The 22,453-nt window shown below is 40.4% G+C and overlaps 1 protein-coding gene across 1 annotated transcript in view; it reads right to left on the bottom strand.

Moving 5' to 3' along the window:
- UST (uronyl 2-sulfotransferase) overlaps positions 1-22,453 on the bottom strand; it is a gene marked incomplete at its 5' end in the record, with an annotated part of 166,995 nt that overhangs the window by 20,147 nt on the left and 124,395 nt on the right. The window contains 2 exons of the mRNA XM_082481928.1: positions 11,356-11,513; positions 13,585-13,682. Coding sequence (XP_082338054.1) covers positions 11,356-11,513; positions 13,585-13,682 — 256 coding nt within the window. The remainder of the gene's footprint in view (positions 1-11,355; positions 11,514-13,584; positions 13,683-22,453) is intronic.

Below are 22,453 nucleotides of genomic sequence, written 5' to 3'. Positions count from 1 at the left end.
TCCATCTGACAATCTGTGCACTTTCCTACCAACCTGGACACAGACCAGGACCCAGAGCATCAGCAGACTGCAGTTCTGAGTGCTGAGGACAGACCTCCTAAACTGCACATAAGCTGAATTTTAATACGTTGCTTTGTTACAGTGATGAAAACACTTCAATGTTGTTCTCGTTGCTTCCTGGTAACTGGCAGTGACCTCTATCACCTCAGTCTCATCTTTTTAAGAGAACAATTATCCCAGGATGAAGCACAGTCCCTGCGGGACTCTCCTGCTTGTTCAAAGTAAGGGGAGAGTACCAAACAATTAATGCCTACCTCTTTAGCCAATTTTATCCTGCAGGAGAACATTCTCTCTCATATCTTGACAACTTACTTGCTTTAAGAGCTTTTGGACAGAGATCCTGCTGAAAATCACACCTGTACCATCTCACATCCCTGTGCTTGCTGACTCCTTCAAGGAACTAGTTGATTTGTGAGGCTCTACAAATGCCATACTGACTCTTCCTATTTATTATAGTTCCTACCATTACATAAATTGGATTCTTTCCTCTGTTGCTGTCCAGGTGACCATTGCAGCCCTTTAAAAACTTGGAGTCATGTTAACTACCTTCCTTTCTACCAAAATAGCCACTGATTGAATGACAGGACACACCACAGAGTTGGCAATTTCAGTTTCTAAAAGATACTTGGTGAATACTAGCTCTGATGGCAGCACTCCTGACACTGCCAAAGAGGAAAGACAGCAAAGGAGAAAAAAACACCACACCCTAACACCAAATCTGTTATCTGTATTATAGATGGCATCTGCAAGTAACTGAGAAGTTACTCAATTGAGTCCAAACAGTACCGAGTACAACGCAAAAGATGAGATTTATGAAGTGCAGTAACAATTGTGCAAATGTTGGATACAGAGAAAACAGGCCAACTGGAAAGAAGATACTAATTAAAGAACACAATGGGAATGCAATTTGGAAGAAAGGGAGGAGACAAGGAAGAAGAGCCTAGAGAGCAGTGGAGGGGAGGGTGCTCTTTCTTACTACGTTTGTAAATTTGTGATTCCACTCCAAGAACAAAGAAGAAAAAAGGAATCTTCCGAGCCATATTTAGTAAAAACCTCTTCTCTTGCTATAGCTTCTTGGAGAACAAGTTTTCATGAGGGACAGATAAAAAGGCTGGGAAATTCCAACTGGGAAAGGAAGTAGGGAGTGTAAACTCCAAGAAAGACTCACTCTGGTCAAGCCCTCCAGCACCACAAACTGCCTCCAGAGCAGGTAAAGCAAAGGGGCTCAGAAGGAGGAGCACAGGCATGGTGTGAAGCTTTGCACAAGTGAGCAGGTTATGCCCTCAGGAGGGGTGGCTGGGAGACATACCAAAAGGACTCCTGTGTAGCAGCTGAGAGCTACATTTCTGATGTATTCCCTTCATTTTAATTCTTTTAACTTTGTAATCAAGGGGCAACTCCTGCACTTTGCTGACATTTATGCTACTAATTTTTTCCCTTCTTTTCTAATAATAACAACAGTGGTCTTAAGATGACTTAGAACACAATACACTGTCCTCTGGAAGTAACTCGCCTATTTACAGATGTACTCTGGGGACGTCTCTTCCCTGAGACTGTCTCTGTGCCACCTCTCCCAGCTACCCACCACTACCTCTCCCCAACTCTCTGGTGGGCCACCTCATTCTGATGTGGTTTAAAAATAAACATTTGGTATTAACTTTAATGCCTTTAGCAAGCTGCATGCCAGAAAGTGCCTTGTTTTTAATTTCACACCTAACTTGTCAGAATTTATGCTCTTTCATGTTTTCCTCATTTCAGTTATTACACCATTTGAATTATTATAGCAGCTCATTTGTATCACTGTAAAAACCTGATTTCAAATTGCAATGTTTATGTGAAAACCCAAGTAATTCCTTAGGAATGGCTGCTGGTCTCCACTGTACAAAAATTACAGGTAAAAGCTTTTTTATAATTAATTTTTTTTTCTGTAGTTATTTTACCTTTAATATTTTTCAAAACATTTCTGAGCCATGAAAGATACTGTCTCATGGTACTTGCATTGCTCTTGCAAGATGCCTCAGGGATAAGAATAGCGAGTTTAACCTGAAGCCTATTCTATCACTGATACAATGGCCAGGACTTACTATTAGTCTGAGGGAAAAATATAATAGCCTTCTTTGAAGACTGTAAATACGATTATGGTCCTAAAAGCAAAGTGAATAGTCAGCTCTGAGATCTACTCCATAGTGATCCTGTGTCTTCAATGCCAAATATGCTCCATTTTCAGTTAAAAGATGTTTCTCTCAAAATGCTGATGCTGAAAATGTACCATGGGACGCAATGATAATGTAGGTGAAATGAAGACCTGTGTAAGCATACTGAAGCTACAGCTGGGAACAGAAGTAGGCCTATTAACTGGGATTTAATGGCCGTCCACCTCCTCCTCTATGCCTTCTGTTGCCTGAATCAGAGGTCAAAGTTGTCCAAGAGGCAATTTGCATAACCTGTTACTGCTAAACTTTTTATTCAAATGCTATTTTTAAAGCAGAAGCAGTAACAGAGGTTTAGCTGGAATGTTACTGATTAAAATAGCATTATGATTTTATTTAGTAAGTTCGCCAAGAAGGAATGAACTGTTGTTGCAAACTTTAATTGCCTGTCATTAAAAAGTTTGCGGTGTTTTGTCATCAGTGACCCTGGATTATTTACGAGATACAGCTAATGCTGTATCCGAATGCAGCCTTCCCTCTGTGCCAGAGCTTTAACAAAGCTGCTTGTCCACGGGTTTTTCATTTTGTTATACTAGGAACAGGAAACATTCAAAAGATGCAACAGGGAATCAAACTCAGATGAACAGCAGGAGGACTGTTATGAACCATAACATCTTTAGTGACCGATATGCTCATTAGAGAAACATGACAGTTGCTTGAAAGCTACCAGCACCAACCCTTCAAAATGATCTCTTAACACACACAAAAAATACACACGAATTCTGGATACGTGGGATGCAAGGGTTTGGCTTACTGGGCCCTTGGGATTTAGACCACAAATAAGTTTTGTTTTTACTGCAACAAAGTATGAAATTACATCTGTGTGGGTTTAGTCCAAAACCAGACAGCCCATCAATAGATCTGATGAAAGGAAATTGAAACAATGCAAGCATCATGAAGATGTGGGACGAAATGTGAAATCTGGAGGCTGAAGTCTTTTGGAATTGCACTGAAAGATGAAGATGATGCTGTAGGCGGTCTCAGCCTTCATAATCCTACAGGTATAAATGCATTACACAGAAAGTTTAGAGACAAGAAACTCTGCTCGTGATGGAGAGGCTCAGACAAGAGCATGCGAAAAATAAAGTGTGTTTGGCTTCAGGTAAAGACCTTGCCAGTTGATGGGAAAGAGCAGTATGGTGGTGGAAAGGAATAGAAAAAAGGCAGCAGACTGCAGAGCGCAAGCTCTGTCTATAAGTGTATTATAGCACAAAGAAAGGAAAGATGCAGTAATTCTATGAAAAAATACTTAGTCTATCTCTACAATACATTGTAGGCTGTCAGAACCAGTCTATGAGCTCATGTGTCCAGAAACTTTAGTAGAGGAGAAACATTTGATTTAGGTTTTTCAAACGATAACTCAAGGGAACATGGACTTCACCTTCCACTACAGCTCATTCTGAGCAGAGCCTTTACAAATTCAATTCCCATGAAAATCCAAGCCTAAAATAAGGATTTAAAAATCTTCTTTGTAACTGGCAATCAGAGAAACCGTATCCTTCTTTGCCATATTCAGGAGTGAGACCTGGAAGGCAGCCAACCTCCTCAAATGCCAGTAGTGCTGGGCAGGGGCACTGTGGATCAACACTGTCCCTCCTCATTCCTCCAGTTCCTGAACCATGCTCGCCATCCCAACCTGCTGATATGAAATATATCAATTTCTCACCTGATCTAAGTGATTACTGTTGGTGCTGCTGTACTTACAAAGTCAACCGCTCATCTTGACTCTAGGAGAAAACAGAACCATAGTAATATGTTTGGCAGATGGACCTGTGAATGGCACTTCCCTGCTCTGTAAGCTTAGGGAGAAGATTTACTTGGAGTGAGTATCATTGTCACATCAGGCTCCCAGCTACCTCACTTTGTGTCTCAAAATGCACCATTCATTTTGGGCCACAAGATGTATTTATAGGCAAATGCTCTGCTGTGTAACCATGCACATATGAGCTAACTCCCATCTAACAAGTACACACTAGCAGGGAACAGCAAATGCAGCAGACTTGAGCCTGGATACATACAAGCGCCACATGGGCTTAGAAAGCCATGCCATACTCTCTTGCTGCACCTTTACTGTCGCTTGTATTTTGACAATGAGATTGATACTATCTTGGATAAACCTTTTGGTGCCATGGTTATACCTCTCTTGCAACACACGCGTAGTCTGGAGTGGCTTCACCTTGTCCAGCAGAACAAGAACCGCGGCTGTTATGAGCTGCCAATCTTTGCTGCAGAACTTGCCACAGAGAAGTTTAGCTTCTGAGCCAAATCTCCCAAAGACCTAGCGGATCTTTTGAAAGACGCAGAGTCATGAGAAAGCCCAGAAGTGCTCAAATCCTTCAAAGAGCTCCTATTCTTAAAACTGCTTAGTTTAGTCACAGTGGGATTTGAAAACTCTGAAATACAGAAAACATTTTCCTCTAACGGAATTGGAAAAAAAAAAGGATATTTCTGCTGAGTGCGCTTATCAGTGGCTGCTGCTAGAACCACTAGTTAGATCCACTAACTTCAAGGCATTCCAGATGAGGCAGTCCGGTTTTGTCCCTGCTCTCCAAACCTTGTATTTTCATGGCTGAAGAGCTAAATAATGTATCTACAGCTTTTGACACTACCTTCAGCTTTATAAAACAAACCAAGGAGCAGATTAGTTGTGCAGAATGTCCTAGAAGCTTTCGACCTAATTGGGAACAAATGTCCTCGGGGATATGTGCTGTGACTCTTCCTCTTTCCCTGCCTTTCTTGCACACAGAGAACTGGGAATTTGTTTTACAAGAAACAAAAACACAATTAAACACTCTTCCTAGAGCTTAAACTGCTTATTTTAGCATACACATTGTTTCAGAGCATTCTTCTATGCAATTTTGGAAGTTTAGACTTCAGAGGGAGAAGAAAGGAATGGTTTGTTTGCATTTCCCATTTTTATTTTCTATTTTCAGAACAGGATGTTGGGTGATAAAGAAGAAAACGCCACCCAGGCAGAATGTAAATTCACATGTGCTATTACCACTGGCACGATGTTCAAGTCCTCTGAAAATCCTGGAAAAGCAGGGGGATTACACCACCTTCTGGACAAATTTTTAAGTTGCACATACAGCTTGCTTCACATAATGGATGGGAACATGCCATAGAAAGTGTTATGCAGTTAGTCCAACCTCATCTTTTACCTCCACGCGAAATTTTGAATTTTCCTCTTCTGTGGAAAACTTTCATACACAGTGATTCCTCTTGAGAGGAAGCTGGTTTAGAGTGTGAGGCAAAAGAAAAGACAACATGTTTGAAGTCTCCAAAGTTTTTGAACATTTGAATGTGTTCGAAGTTTTCCCAAATTCTGTTTTAAGAAAGCAGCAGATGCAAAGAAGTGATGCAAAAAAGTCTCAGCATTTAAATTGAATCTAATCCAAGCTGCTTTTACTCTCCCATCAAGAGTGCAACTGCTTGTAGGAGAGAGAAAGGCTGTACATTTGTGCACAAGAAATGAGCCAATATACGCCCTCTCCAGAAAGTATAGCTCATGAGAAGCAGGCAGACTATCAGAAGCTGCAGATCACTTGTCCTAATCTTCTTCTTTCCTTTCTTTTGTGTTGAACAAAGTCAGAATATAAGATGACCACTGTTTAAGGACACTGCATAAAAAGCACTGTCTCCTTCCATCAGACTTGTTTCAAATTTTCTTACCTAGAGTTTTTGCTCTTGGAGGTTGTACCTGCAAAGACATCCATTACAGTTCCACTGAGGGAAAAAAGAACAGTGGGATCTTCCCACGGTCCCTTTGCTTTCTTCATATCACAGCAAGTTTTCCAGCAATGACTCTCAGTTCCTGAACATTTCCAAATGCATAGCATCCGCATCTTGCCAGAGCAATCCAAGACCAGGGTTGGAGAAAGGCTGCCATAAGAATTTAGTACTGAAGGTATCAGACTACGGGGAGCACGTTTTTCCTGCTAAAAAAAGTGATGGCCTGGAAGGAAAGAAAGAAAAGCCTCTCTCAGCCTTCTCCACTTCTAGCGTTTCCACAAGGAGTGGGAAAATGCTCTTTTCCACTTCCAGCACAGGAACCATCTGAAGGCATGCCCCATCTTCAGTGCTACACAGGAGCAATCTTCAGCACAGCGCAAAGGCTTCCCACCCTTTTCCTAACTCCATCATAGAAAGCTTCACCATCCACCTTACAAGACCTCACCCTTGCAATAATGACAAATGACAGCATCTCCCTCCTTCCTGGGTTTGAAGAGAAGTGGAAGCTCATAAATAGAAAGCATCAAGACTCTGTCGCCGGTATTCATGAACAAAACGGATTTAAAAAATCAGCAAGTTTATATTAGCCTGAATACTACTACTACTACTACAGTTAACAACATTACAGGTAAATGTGATTCTTATGGAGAATCACACTTGTACTGCATTTTCAAAAAAACCCACATTTTACAGTTTACCTGAACAATATATTTTCTTCCAGCTGACAGCATAAGTAATTTCATTGCACTCAATGAAATTCACTGTTTGAAAAGCTTAAGCCAGTCTTCTTTCTTTAGAGTAAGATGGACACATTCTCCATACAAAATGTAACTTTCAAGAAACAAAGATTATTTTTTTTTTCTGGTATTGGGAAGAAGTGTTTTTATAAGGCTTCTGGTGCCAAAGAAAATTTATGAACTCCTGCAGAAAGGTGAGAGGATATGGGCTATTTCTGAGGCAATAAAATGTTTTTTATTGCCTATTCTTTTACATTAGATGCTGTTAACTTTTACCCCATGCCACAGAAGATGACAAGGCAGGAGAAAATTCTGTGTTTTGCTGTGTATAGTGTGTATTTTCTGCTTCTTAAAAACACCAAAGATACGAAACCCACACGTGCCCATTTCAAAAGAAACTGCTTAAGTATTCTCTGCTTTCTGGCTAGCAGCCAGGCTACGGAAGTGAGCTACAGCCAGCAAAAATGAACAGGACTGACCAATTATTTTTCCTTCAGTTCTGCTCCTGAGAGTGAGGAGAGATTTTGCATGTAGAGTTATGCTGTGAGTATGTCAAGCCTTTCAAAGAGTTAAGGAATACTTCCAAATTTTGAAGTAAATATAATTCAAGGCTCTGCAATAGGACCCTATCTGCTTCAATGCTGGGGAAAAAAGTAAAACAAAATTTTGAGCAAATTTTACTGTGTTAGCAAAGAAATCTAGTAAACACAGTATTTATTTATTTATTATACCCATCTATTGATCCATCTATATATTCAACAATCTGTCCACCACCTCCCCATGCCCTCCACCCCGATCTCTTGTCAAAGGCAGTTCTGGCTGTCAAGGCAGGAAGAGTTTGCCATTTTGGACAAGACAGGCAGCAAAAAAGAGTCCTTTCGCAATTCTTGACTTGGTATCAACATTAAGAAAATACTTAATTTCAAGGAGAGAGCAGAAAAGGAGAAAAACAGGAAGCTTGCAGCTCTAAAGTATTCTACAAGATAAACCCAGATAGGTTCCAATGGAAACTTTAGCTGTACAAGGAGCTTTCATTTTGTTGCACATTGTTATAAAATGCACAAGTCAAAATATCTGGCATATGGATTAGCCGAAGGCAACATTTTTATTAAGGCAATGAAGAAAATTATCCTTCTAGTGTCCTCTGATGCTAAAAGTTCCTGTCGTGCAGAATTCCCAACTTTTTTAAACTCACAAATTTGAGAAAAATTTGTGTGCACTTCAAAATGTGACACCATCAAAAAGAAAAAGGCAGCACAGAATAAATACACAGCATCTGGCAAGCAAAATATATTAAAAATCTCAATAACCAACTGTTAGTGATAATGTCTGAACAAGACAACTGCATTTCACTCTCAATTTTTTTATATTTTCCTTTCTGCCATTTCCTTCTGCCAGCTTATGTAAAACAAATCATTAGGATCACTGATAAAACCACTCAAGTCATAAGGCATTAAGCAGTTATCTCTGTCATTACATATATAGACAGACACTCACACTCACATTTCTGTGCTCTCTGATCTAAATGTCCCACTATCTATCTGATCAATAGAGCCACAGTTTTACTGATCTTTTGCTTCAGAACAATAGCAGCAAAGTATTTTTGAAGGTAGAAAGGCTACAGGCTTTGTCTTCTACCTAGGAGGAGGACACTGAGCAAGAGTTCCTTAATAAATGTTACACGGTGTCTCAGAAATTTTAGTACAAACACAGAAGAAACAAAGAAGCTTGAATATGGCTTGTATGGTTAAAATGAAACAGATGAGGAAAAGTTTTCAGATTGCCTGATTTCTGTTAGCATCAACTTATACTGAAGGCTTCCGATAAGAAGTTTGTTTAGATGGAAGCCCTAGTGATCTGGTGCCCACCCAAAGCACCTGTAACGAGGGAGGAGTGTCCCAACTTTGGGAAGAAGAAGGGATTTAACCCAGAACTCTCATAGATGTATCTTAAATGCACATGTGATGTTATGGGTTTGATAACATCCAGCAGTTTGCTTCCTGCAGTAGGAGGTAGGTGCTTTTAATTTGGTTTATATTATGATGTTGGTGGGACAGCAATCACCAATTTCCTACTCAGCTTTCTAATCTGCATAATCCACTAAAGCAACACTGGATGGAAATTGCCTTCCTTCAGTTACTTTCTGCTTCAAAGCAGCTCTACAAATCCAATTTTTGAATTGTGTCTAATCCAGAAACACTTATTGCAGTGGACTCCAGTGCAGAGATTCACTGACCTGGAAGTGAATCACCTTCCTGTACACGGTCCTTCACTGTCTTCTCATCTCAATATATTCAACTGATAAATGGTAAGTTCTGGAAAAGCTTTACTTTCTTTACACAAAAAGAGGAAAGACTGCCATAAGAGTATCTCAGGTGGATCAGCAGGTCAGCAGAGAAAACTATAAATTGTATAGATTTAATCCACAAGTGTTAGTTGCAACACAAGGTCAGTTTTGGCCTGAAGTATCTGCTGCTTTGTGGCATCCCCATGCAGCTGGTCAGAATAACATCTCTTCTTCCCAGCACTTCATGATGTAACAGCAGAGGGTGTTGCAGATCAGGTCTAAGGAGGAGAATGATGTAGGATTTCTTACACGGCACTTGGATTTTTATTTTTTTTTTTTCTTTCTGGCTGATTCTGTTAAGTTTTTTGAAAGCATTAGCACCAACTCAGAAATAACCTGAAAATAATTAAAAAAACTACAAACATATGCACATATGAAAAGAGGAAGAGAGAGTTAACACAAGGAAACTGCTTCCTTTCTATTTTTCCTTGTCAATAAGTGAATGGGAAAAATAAAACTTAAGTTTAATCTGCATGGGGAATACTGAAGGAAAGAGATCAATGTTCAGACATGACATAAGACCAATCTTACACGTGAAATCCCAAAGGAAATCACTGCCCTGAAATAGAGGATCAAATCTCCGATATCGGAATATACACAGAGAACAGAAAGATTATCCAGCACTCAACGATTCTGGGAGATTGCTTATTTCACACCTGACAATTTCTAGGGCACCCTGAAAAAAATCGAGACCCTATTGTGCTGTTTGTTAGCTTCCCCTATTGTAAGAGAAATGAAAATCTGTGGTGCACAGAACAGCTAGGAAATCCTGTAGATTCCCAAAGAAGTCTGCTTATTGCAAAGAGCATCCTTCTATTGATCCTCTGCCTCCCTCTCATCTAACATCTCCATGGGAAAACCTTGGAGACTGAATTGTCCAAACCTTTAAGAAGATTTCCACATATTACAAATGTAGGTATTTTTATTTTTTAATTTACAAAGAAAAGAGAAATAACTGATCCAAAACCAGGCACTGCTTTCATGTGAATACCATACCATGCTCTCCTGATGTCTGTTATGGAGCAAAACAGCTCTATATCTGGAAATAGTACCACAACAAGGTAACACTCACACCTTCTAAATAGCTGCCTTAACTGCCTTATTGCACGCAGATAACGGCCCACTGAAATCATGTTCAGAGGAGGAATGTCACACTTCCCATGTAATATCTGCATTATTGCTAAATACAAAATTTTCAAAGATGCATCCTGGAAACCAGGATCGGTGGTCAGTCACCCATAATTCCTGGTTATGGGCAGAAACACATAATTTCGCCAAAGTGAGAGCTTTGGAGAGATTATGGAGAGCTCCAAAGCTTACTGTGATAGCTGCTCTCAGTCAAAAGACAGACATCAGCTGCATGCATTACAAACAAAATTCAATCTTTGATCCGTGTGCTTTTAGTATACAACTTGGTACAAACACATTTCTGCAGCTGTAGGCATTTCACACTGACATGAATGCAACCTAGTCACCAGGCAAGAAGGGAAGTTATACCCCTCCCTGTTCAGTTCTGCCGGAATGACACGCACAGCCCCACAGAAGCACTGTATTTCTTGGTTTAGGCATAGGATGCAAGCCTGTCTTCTAAAGAAGTTAGCAATAAATAAGCATTGGGAGGGATAGACTGACACAGAGAAGAGAGAACCCTTTCTGAGTGATGGGGGGTGCAAATTAAGGGCTAGATTAAGTGCTCTCTGTTTTAATTTCTCTAGTCAAGTCCACCTAAATCTGTTTCCTGTATTTAAAGTGATATAAATACACGTTCTTATTTGTACTTTACTTAACCTCAGTTTAACTGGAGGTTCATTTCATCATAATTAGTTAATATCACAGCAAGTCTTAGTCAAGGTTAAGGGAAAATAAATATCCTGATACTGGAGAATCCCCAAAGGGCACAGCTCCCCAAACTGTTTCTTGAAGGTTTACTTAGGTAAATATTGCTGACACCATTTTGAGAGTGTTTTAACAAAATTATTTGAGAGCTGAGTATGACAGAACTAAAAGAAGAAAAAGCCACTCCAGTGGCAAACGGGAAGCTTTCTGGCACGCCACAAGATCACTGGAGCACCAAGCACCAGGAATTAAAACCACACAGTAACATTAAGAATAAAAGCAGAATACGTACCCTTTCCCATCAATCAAATCTGCTCCCTAAAAGGGAGACAAATTTCTTCATTGACTCAATAAGACGTAAACTCTTACCTTCCAGCAGCCATGCAGGTTTTGCAAGTTTCTATAAGAACAGCTTTTTAATGGAAAAATTTACCTGGGTTTTTGTAGATGCTAAGCACATCCTTGAAATAATGAGGTAAGAATCTTTCTAATAAAAGCAGCACATCCTCCAACTCCTCCAGAATGCCCACGAGCAGAAAATTTTCATTAACGTTCAGCTTTGCTCTTTCAAGGGCCCATTCACCAGGCTCCCTATATGAAATTAATGGAGGGAGAGAAGAGGAAAAAAAAAAAGTTTAAATATGCATTTACTTCAGAAATTCAAGCCAAGAACACAACTGAATCAAAATATATTCAGTGCTGTATTTCCAACAGAACATAAAAAAAACAAAACATCAAACCTGAGTGGTTTACTGAGCTTCTCTGCACAACATCTAGACTTAGTTTGGCATGTAAAAACACAATCACACTAAAAGGAGGTTAATCACTGTGTGGAAGTACTCAGTTCTGTAGACGTCTTTCACCAAGATTTTAAAAGCTCACACTTCTGAATTCCTGCACTTCAACTCAGAATCACAGCCCATCTCACAGGAGGAACGACTTCCCTAGGTGACGAAGGGTGCAAAGGGGTGGTGGGGTCCCTGAACCACATCAGAACTGCTGCGAGCAATCACTGCCTGCTGTTACCCAGTGAATACCGCACAGGAGGCTACCGGTCTGTTTCCCACCCTGTCCTTCATTTCTTCATTTGAACTTCTGTCAAAGTCTCCAGCAGCTTCCCTTTCCCTGCTGCTACCCCTGACGGCCCTGCGGCTCTGCTGTAGGATTTGCATTTGTTTGCTCTGACCGATAATGGTTTTGAAGATCAGTTTAGGGTTATTCTATCTTTTTTCCCCACTGGAAGAAGCTGGCAGGAAACCAGTACATCTTTATGTTTCTCTCATAGTTTCATGGAAGCACAATTAGGTTTGACAAGCATATGAATACTAAGTTCCTTAGATGAACTCTTATTAATTTATGTCCTAGGAACAGTAGCCAGCATTCATATTGGTAAGGGATATAATGCCAGTGTCCCAAAATAAAGGAAATTACCTTTTTCCCAGGGCCCAGATGGTACGATGAACAGGCTACCTGAGAAGGGCTGGAGATCACACCTCTGCCCTGACTCCATTAGGCTATTGCAAATTCTATGCGATAGTGAACTTCCAACATTTATCAGAAGCTCTTCTCATGACACACATAAAAGCTTCCTGCTTTATGCTCTCACTAAAGCAGACCTGGAGTAGGTTTTTCATTCCCTACCACCTTCTTTGCAGCGGTCCATTTTCTGGAAGAGCAGAGTGTCCTAACAAATACTACAATCCTCCTTCTTGTAGCTCCTTGTAAGACTAGGAAGTAGCTGAAGGAAGTGCAAGAGCATGATAGGAGACAGATCTGTAATAAGCTACAAAGCAGTATTTCAATACACTGCTTGGGAATCTCATAGAGATATGTTGTGGAAGTATTCGAGCATATCTGTCATTAATGGCATTACTCGTATATATAAGTTAAGTGTGCAAATATAAGCATTTGCAACTGGGGACAAAATATATTGGAAAAAAAAAAGCGTAACGAAGATGAATCACAGAATCGTCTAGGTTGGAAGGGACCATGAAGTCATGAACCTGTTTTGTTTCTTAATACTGTCGCTTATGCAAAAAAAAAAAAAACAAAAAAACCCAACAGGATTTTACAGCAAAGATACTTAGAAACTGAGACATAAGAATGAACACGTTTTCACTTGTTATTACTGCTATGAGAACGTATGGCTTTTGAAAGAAACTTTTGAAGACATCTGCAGTTGTTCCACTCCGGAGAAGCAGTAACAATAAATAAATAGAATACCTTGAAGTTGAATAAAACTAATAAAGAACACGCTGTGACCAGGAATACAAAAGTATTTGACAAAAAGAAGGTATTTAAAATCATTCACATATTATTGCATAAAAGTTTACTAAGCAGTATCAATAATAAAGCAATATGAATAACAGCATAAATAGACACATTCAAATGAGCTAGCTCAATTACAGCAGTAGAAGGCTGCACTTTACACAGTTTTAAGCATGATTACACAGACATAGAAACCTGGAATTCCTCAGATACAGACCTGATACGAGCATCTGAGCAGAGCTGAAGCACGTATTACAAAACTACAGCACAGGTAAATTGTATTTACAGTTTTCCCTTGTACTTCAAATAACTGTTGCCTCTTTATTACCAGTTTCTGACAAAACGTTGGCAACAGCTATTGCTGAACAAATTGGGACATGTTGTATATATTTACCTGCATCTTGGATGTTGTCCACAGAAATATGGTATGATGTAAAATAACCTGGGATTGGAACATTCAGGGTAGTTTTCAAGGATACATACATTAATGTCCTGCGGGGAGGAAAGAAAAAAAGAAAGAGGTTGAATACTGCATTTTCCTTTCTCTATAAAAAAGCGTTTTCTTTATCCCATACTTTATACAGTCATCTCAGAGTCAAAGAATTGGGCTGAGGCTATACCAAATGCCTTAAAAGTCATCTACCAGTCAATTTATCTATTTCTAAATATCGTTAGAAAGTTTCAGGAGGGGGGAAAAAAAGAAGTGATTTTGTCCTAGAATGCAAAAGCCACATTTTTTTTCTTGCTGCAAATAACATAATTATTATATTGAGACTACTGCATGATTCAAAGTAGGACACATGGATCAACTTGTATATTGAGTTATATTTAAAATATTCAGGAGATTATTTTCAGTCTCTTCTTTCTTCTAAACACACCCTGGGGGAAATCTGAAGTAGCCAGAATAAATCAAACTGAGACAACAATTCTTTTCTTTTTTTTTCTTTTTTTTTTTATTTATTCTGCTTCATTCAGTGACTGGAATGAACAAACTTAAGCTATAACTCACACTGCTTGCTCTTGATATAAAAACATACATCACTTTTGATTACAATTTTGTACATTCCTCAGGTGTTCTTCAGATTGAGCCTCTTGTGTAAACTTCCACTGAGTAAAGGCCTTATTGGAAAGTATTTATCATTTTCCTGATTTATTATTGTTCATCTACTTAAGAGCTATTTATCATTTTTCAAAGACTAGGCACAGCTACCGAACCTTGAGGAACTGTATTCCATTTCTAGCTTTACTCTAGCCCAATAATAATGAATTTCACTATCCTTATCTAGTCTAATAGACCCTTACTCCACAAGCAGACCACTGACTCCAAAGAGATGTACAGGGCAAAAAAACCGAAGTGCAAGACAACATAAGCAAAGATGACACGATTTCATCTTTGCAAAACCAATCGTCATTCTTAAAGACACATGCTTTTACAATGCAATTGGCTTGATACGTGTCAATATCAAACCAATGACTAACAGGACAGAAGTGCTCAGCAGCGTGGGAGACATGGAGAGCATCCCCTGCTCTCCCAGGGCAGCATGGGGCACAGGCCTCTCTGGCTGCAGCATTCGCTTCTGAGACCTCGGCAGAGAAAAGCTCTTCCCAGAACTTCAGCCCTCATGCCTAACTTCATTAGTGTCACATTTGGGTGTGCAAGCTTTTTAAAGTGCATTGCTGTTTTCTCCTCTGTCTTACATATATGTAAATCCAAATTTATAAGCACACCTGAAGATCCTGGGCTGCAAAGTAAACGACATGGTGAGGAACTATCAAAGACAACAACATAAAATTGCCAATTGGGATACAAACAACCCATCTTCCCCGTTCCCCCCAGTATATTAAAGCATACTGAGAAGGGCTTACCTTAAATACATAGCAAAAGTATTATGGTCAAGACCTGAATTTTGACATTCAAGGCTCTAAGCTGAAGCCAACCAGCCCCCCATTCTCAACGATATGAATATGACTAAGAAATCTACTGGTGGCACAGTAAGGTGGCACAGGCAGCGTGTCCCTCCTATCACACCAATAGCTGGGTTTTTTTTTTTTTAACATGAATTAAAAATTGCAGTTCTTCAAAGGTTTATTGTGCTCTTACTATAGACAAAGCCAGAGATGTTTTCAGGGATACATATTTTCAGTTTGCATAAGAACCTGCAGGGATCTGAAATGAATCCATACATTGCTTGGACTTAAAAAAATTTGAAATAGTGTACTGACAGTACTTGAAATTATATCCAAGCCAGCTTCCACTTGATTAATGGATTAATTAGAAGAGAGAAAAAGATTATGTGTTTGTATTATTACGCAAGATTTAAAAACCACTGGTATCATGCAACCAAGAGCTGTTCCTCCTTTCTTGCTCCTATACAAAAGTGAAGGGACATTAACTCACAACGCAGAAACTTACTGCTTCTTTGCAAGAACAATGAATACAGTGAGTCAGAAAATATTCCCTGAGATAAGTAAGTATCAATACCCTGATCCAGTAGCATAACAGGGACTTTCTTGTCCTTCTGAAAGCAACATTTGATTAATAGGGCTGGATAAACATCCATACAATAAAAGCAATGTAAATTCATGTGGAAAATCCTGCAGCTTTAACAAGTGAAGTGCTTATATTTAGTCAAAAAGAGATTTTTAGTATTCCTTTTTAGAGTAAACTGCTATAGGATCACCGAAACAACCAAATCTAAACTATCGAGTGGCAAGTCCCTTCAAATTTGTGGAAGGAATGCAAAAGGACGAAACAGAAAAATCTTCCCCTTCTTCGTTGATGCACTCAAGCTTTAGGATAAAGGTCAGGTATGCTTTCATAGGAACCTACAATTTTTCCCCACACAACAGCAGATATTTCACATTCCTGACATCAGAAGCACCAAGTTTACTCTGCGGTAAAAGCATTGCCCCTTTCCAGTCTCCATTTACCACCACCGCTGTGATCTGCAATACAGCTGCTGGAGGGTCCTGATGCATTTGCAACACCTGCTTACCTTTCCTATTTTAATGTATTCATAATTTGTGAAATAAATCACCAGCCACCATCCAACCCCTCTGAGGAGATTTTTCTTGATGATAATTATGCAGCTCCATGAGATGTGAAATCACAGTTTTTAACTAAGAGGTGGGGTGAAAGAAAGCTCAGCCTGAGGTGTGCTCCTCAGTACAAAACTCAAACACAGCTGAAGGAAGGTGCTCTTCGGTTGCTGGTGGGACTTCCGGGCATTTCTGTTTTTTTTCTGAGCATGAAAAGCTAAGGTAAAATTACATTATTCTAGGCAGTGTTATTCTGTTAGCCCAAGCAACATTAATGCCACATTTCCCAGTAAGAGCACGTTCTCCCAGCAGGGCACAGATCTTTCAGGGCAGAAAGGTTTTTATATGAGAAAAAAAAGTTGCAAGGTGACAGATGACAGCCCTGATCATTTAAATCACTGGAGGAGCCTTGTAAAAAAATTATTTAAACACAGCCAAGAAAGATACAGAAAGAAAGAAACACAGCTACTTTGATCACACACCTCCACAGTAAAGAAAGAGGAATTCTATTTTATTCCTCCTCAGATCCTGGCTACAATCCATACTGATGAGGTCCCACTGGGCTGCTGTCCCCAGCAGGGTAGAGGGATGCGTGGGAACCAGCCCTGGAGCCGCAAGCAACAACAGAAACCATCTTTCTTTATAATAGTATGATATATTTCTGTTGTTACAATTTTGGCTGAAATAGTAAATTGTTAATGTCTACTTCCTTCTTCCATAAATTGTCTTTCATATAAAAATCACAATGTGCCCTAATCTATTAATCCATCAACAAGCCAGACTCCTGATCTATCAGAAATATATCAAAGTTGTGTTATTAACATTTTTCTTTAAAGTTAATAACAAATGAACTGTTTTATTTGCCATAGTGAGTTCACACATGTCATAAGAACAAGTCAGCACACGATTAAAAAATATTTCAAGGATAATTCCTTTGGGAATTTTAATGCTATCACAAAGAGAGCAAACTTAAAAGTATTTTTTGTAGAAAAACGACCAATTTATTTAAGTTAATGTCTTTAACTCATTGCAAATACTTTACCATATACAAAAAGACGTGACTGTAGATTTGAGAGTTTGATTTGTTTTCCTCCTGATATAACATCCTACGACTACTGGGGGAAATAACATTTTTTGTGCAGTAGAAGGAACCCCTAAGTGTTTTTTTTAAAAGGAAATAATTCTTGTGCTTCAAAGCATTCCCTATTACTTGATCCTCAGTGTCTCAACCAAAAATTACAGGAGCAACAGATTCTGCCATGGATGTACAGCAATTGTTAGTATCCCTAACAATATTAAATGAGGAATCATAAGTCAAATACATACACGCCTTGCAAATATGTTCCCATTAAACATCCACTAATCTATGGGAAGCCAAAGAAATGGCCTTTCCTTCTCTCAAAATCAAAATGAAAAATATGAAAGCCTTTCCATGTCCTGCCCTTGTGTGATACTGCAACTTCTGTGAAACCAGGAGACCCCGCTTACAGCCCAGCCCCGGTACGTGCTCCTTACTTAAGTCTGAAGGTTGCAGATGTGAAGTTGAGGTGTGTCATGAAGGCTACAGAGGAAGCAGCGACCTAAATAAATACCTTTCAATTTCCCATAAAAGGAAATGAAATAAAACGATGTGGAAAACCAGTGAGTGAGCCCAGCCTAGGGTGACCTCTCCTGCTTACAAGGCTGTTTGTTCTTCATACGCCACTACAGTCAGCAGTGCAGTCTAGTCCTCACCATCGCCAGCCAAGGAAAATTATTCTGCTCTGCTGAGAGTCCCCGGGAATCCTCTTGCGGCTCGTAAAATGTTCCCTCACGCACTTGCTTGATGTTTGTAAAGAGGTCAAACTGACCGCTCCATCCTGAGGACAACGTTGCATCATATGAACTGAAGACAATCATGCTGGAAAAAAAAAATAATCTGCTGCTTTCTCTGACCCCAGCTAGGGAGATCTGGGTGGCTGCAGAGTGATGGGGAAGAAAATGTAAACATGACAGCCCAGCAAAGGGCTCGCGAGTATAAACATGAAATAAGAGAAGGAAAAGCACAACTTCCTACTCTGTAAGGCTACAGAAACACATTGAAAAGTCAAGGTATAGTTGGTATGAAGGTTTTAAGGCATAAAACCGTAACTTACTAAATCTATTTAGGAGCACAAATGATCTACGTATTTTAACAGAAAATAAACTATAATTCAACACATTTTTAACCCTAATTAGAGAGGTTTTTACTTCATCAGGTGACATTTAATGTTTCTATTCAAACTCAATCAAGTATTTGGATAACTAGAGCCACACAGCAGCAAGATAAGCTGTTTCTTTCAAATTCTGAAGGCATTTGGTACTTGTTCGTGTGTCTATGCTAACGGTGCTGGCAGCAGGTTGCTGTGGAGTGGGGCAGGTGCTGGGCATCACTTCCCAAACCAGTACTGCCAACACAGCCGAAGCCAAGCGCTTCCCAGCCCGTCCTATTGTGGTACTCCAAGGAGGGCTGCCAGGTGGGGTGGATTGTGCCAGGCTAGGTGGGATGATGGTCCTCTGGAGACAACAGTAAGCTGGACAAGTCTATTGGGACACCAGTGGCAGGCGGCAGAGCGAGCTGTGGGCACTCTGGGGAAAAAGTCCACGAGATGGCAGAGCTGATCTAGCTAAACAAAAGGTGGGTTTCTGTCCCCAAATGCCCTCCTGCACCAGCTGTGATTGCCCCTTCACAGCTGGCTCTTGCCAGCTCAAAAAGCAACAGAAACCCTTTTCTTTCCCTCTGTTGCCTTCTGGTCTTCTCCCAGAAGACTGAACAACGTAGGGTTTGCTCATGGAAATACTGCAGTGATGCTGCGGTGGCATCCAAGCCCCCCTTGGAGTGACGCAGGCCACATTTAATGACTCAGTCACCAAGTTCATTTCTTAGTCATTTTAGAATCATAGAATAGTTTGGGTTGGAAGGGACCTTAAAGATCATCTAGTTCCAATATGGCAGGGACACCTCCCACTAGACCAGGTTGCTCAAAGCCCCATCCAACCTGGAGTTGAACACCTCCAGGAATGGGGCATCCACAACTTCCCTGGGCAACCTGTTTCAGTGTCTCAAAACCCTCACAGCAAAGAATTTCTTCCTAATATCTATTCTAAATCTACCTTCTTCCAGTTTGAAACCAGGGAGTCCCTCCCTGTCTTTTCTGTAGGCCCCCTTTAGGTACCGGAAGGCCGCTATAAGGTCTCCTTGGAACCTTCTCTTCTCCAGGCTGAACAACCCCAACTCTCTCAACCTGTCTTCACAGGAGAGCCCTCTGATCATCTTCATGGCCCTCCTCCGGACTCAGTCCAACAGGTCCATATCCTTCTTATGTTGGGGGCCCCAGAGCTGGATGCTGTACTCCAGGTGGAGTCTCATGAGAGTGGAGTAGAGGGCAGAATCACCTCCCTCAAGGTCACCAGAGCACATAGCTGTTTCACCCCAGCACTGACTGCCTCCCTATGCCCAAATACTGCCACCGCTGCAAGAGCCATCCACACTGCCAGCACCTTCTTCTGCGGCACCGTGAAATCCATGGACTTCTCTGTTTTTAGCTACCTGGCAGACCTCAAGTAGCTACTGATGAGACAGCAGAGCTGGGCCTCACATTTCATCCTGATGAGGATCTCAACTGCTGCAAGAGAGAAAACTACAGCTATAAGAGACATCCAGTAAGGATGGGTCCATACTCTGGTGTATGGACCCAACTCTGGTGAATCCATACAACAGATTTAGGTCTGCTCCGGGAAGACAGATGCTACAGCAGATGGAGGCCAGTGACAGGATTTTGGGGACAGAAACATGAAACACAGAAGTGCTTGGGGGCACCAAACAGCTCGGGCTGTAATCCCCAAAGATGACTTCTTCTAGCTGGCCTTAACCATCACTTTCCTGCTTAAAGTTCAAGATACGTTGTCGCTTTACCTTTCACAAAAAGTACATTTGAAAGCAGAGCTAAGATTTGCATTTTAAAACTAGTTTTCAGTCACAGATAATATTCCTTTCAACTCTTTCTCACTTGGCATGTCTCTTTTTGAAGACGTACACTTCTGAATGCTTTTGTACAGCTCTTGAAAGGCCGCACAGACATTTCACATCTTTGCAGGTATTAAAGTTCCTTTCCTCCACATATTTGTCAGGAGTTGAAATATGTTTGGGGTTTTTTTTTTTTTTGAAATAAATCCTTGAACTCTCGTAATTCCCAGAAACTCCTCATTACCATTTTTTCAACAAACTACTCTTTGCCTTCAGCTAAATCATATATTTGATAAAAAGCAGCAGCAAAAGCAACTGGAGAATGAAGAGAAAAGAGCCCTCTCATCACCCATACTTCTGTAAGGCCCAGTGCACTGCTAGAGAAGGAGGCAGTGTAACAACCTATGCAGGAGATCAGAAGAATATCCTTTAGAAAGTCTGAAGGACTCCTAGCAGCAGCGTGTTGGATGAGCAAAAGCACCCCGTAGGGCCAGCTCATTTGATTCAAGCTGCTGTCCTCCAGCCATCTTATTTAAAGGTTAGTTCAAAACAGAGGCTGTCCTGTAAAACAAAGCAATGTTCTCTTACAAATGTATTGGGTTTTTTTCCCCTTAATATTTTTTCACTTATTATTATCTGGAAACAGACTCTCTTCCCTCCTCCTCTCTTCCAGTTCTTCAGATGCTTCCTACAACCAACACTTCTGTCAGCAAATCATTAGTCAACCACTCGCTTTGACATGTGGGGGTGTTTACCTACAAGCTACAATAAAGTCTCTCTCTCCTGGATGACTGGCTTAACAAAAGGGGAACAAAAGTCCGGGAAACAAGGGGCGGTGGCAGCCTGCTGTCAGTAGCCAGGGGCTACCAAGACCAACCCAGCATCTTGCAGAAAGCCCCCAGGAGTCCCCAGGAAACAATAAGGACAACTGGGAGGATTGGACCCTGCTATGTTTTCCTGATTATTCACTGGGGTGTTTCTGAAAGGACTCTTATGAAAAGTTACCACATACACAGTTGTTCTGGGGAAACAACAGACAGCTAGGGATGGAGGCAATCTTCAAGTGCCCACACCTCTTCTCTGTATCAGTCGTCTAGCCAGGCTACTGCAAGCCAAAAGGCTCCAAAGACATTTTGTTCCCTTTCTGAGAGCAAGCTCCCTCTTTGGCATTACTGATCTGGGTAGCAAGTCACACCAATATGTTGATTTGAAGCCAGTCAACCATGTATAAAAAAAACCAAACCAAAACAAACAAACAAAAAGGTGAACATAAAGGTCTCTGCTTTGAAACAAATCTTTCTTTAAAGAACAATACACTTTAGAAACTTGAAAGGAACCCTAGTTCTCCAATGTTTAACCTAAATAAAATAAAATTAAAAGAAAAAAAAGCATTTTTGTTCATTGTCTAGCATGGAACTTTCTCTCATAAAGTAGGACTGCTACGCTTTCCTCTTCTGAATCTCCAGCTCAGAGATCAGAGACCTGATGGATGGAGAAGACAAGCCAGACAGGTCTCCTTCCCTCCAGGCAGGGGGAAGTCCACCAGCCATCTTCAGAATGGGTGGAGGGTGCTGCCTGCAAGTGCTTAGTTGACTGGAGAAAATAAAATTTAAAAGTATTTGTTACTTGTGATAAAAACATGGAAAGCCTCGAAATAGGTTTCATATCCAGGGAATGAGTTTTCACCAATTAACATGTATAGATTGAAATTGAACTTACTGCCGTCCCCAAAACAGCCTCCAAACATAAAGGTTTGAGTAGGTACGTCTGCTGTTATCTATGTGTACTATGACTGCTGTTCTCACAGACAAAAGTGGCTTTAATCTAGACAACATGCACGGTCACATCCTCACTGCCCCATTTTTTGGGGATGGGCTAAGCATACCAGCACACTGCACCACTGAGCAGCATCAAAGCTGTAACTCCCCAGAGCTTTCTGCTAAGCCTTCTTTACCTATGGTTACAACTACAGCTTACAGACTTATACTAAATATTTCCATTTCACACACTCCAGGGTAGCACATTAACATTGCACTTGAGAGGGGATGAGAAGCTTACAGGACCCTTGGCAACTATTGATGGCTTCAGATCAAACCTAAATATCAGCAGAGATAGTATACTAAGATTTACATACATCATCAGTAGGCTAGACATTTATACTTGCAAGTCAGTGAAACTTCATTTTGTTTCAGAGTATGAGATTTTTTTTTTATTTAATTAAAAAAGCCTGTACTGTAAG

Source organism: Vanellus vanellus, assembly GCF_965231255.1.
Source record: "Vanellus vanellus genome assembly, chromosome: 3".
NCBI classification, from domain to species: domain Eukaryota; kingdom Metazoa; phylum Chordata; class Aves; order Charadriiformes; family Charadriidae; genus Vanellus; species Vanellus vanellus.
Note: the sequence above shows the minus strand (reverse complement) of the source record. Positions and strands in the feature narration are given on the sequence as shown.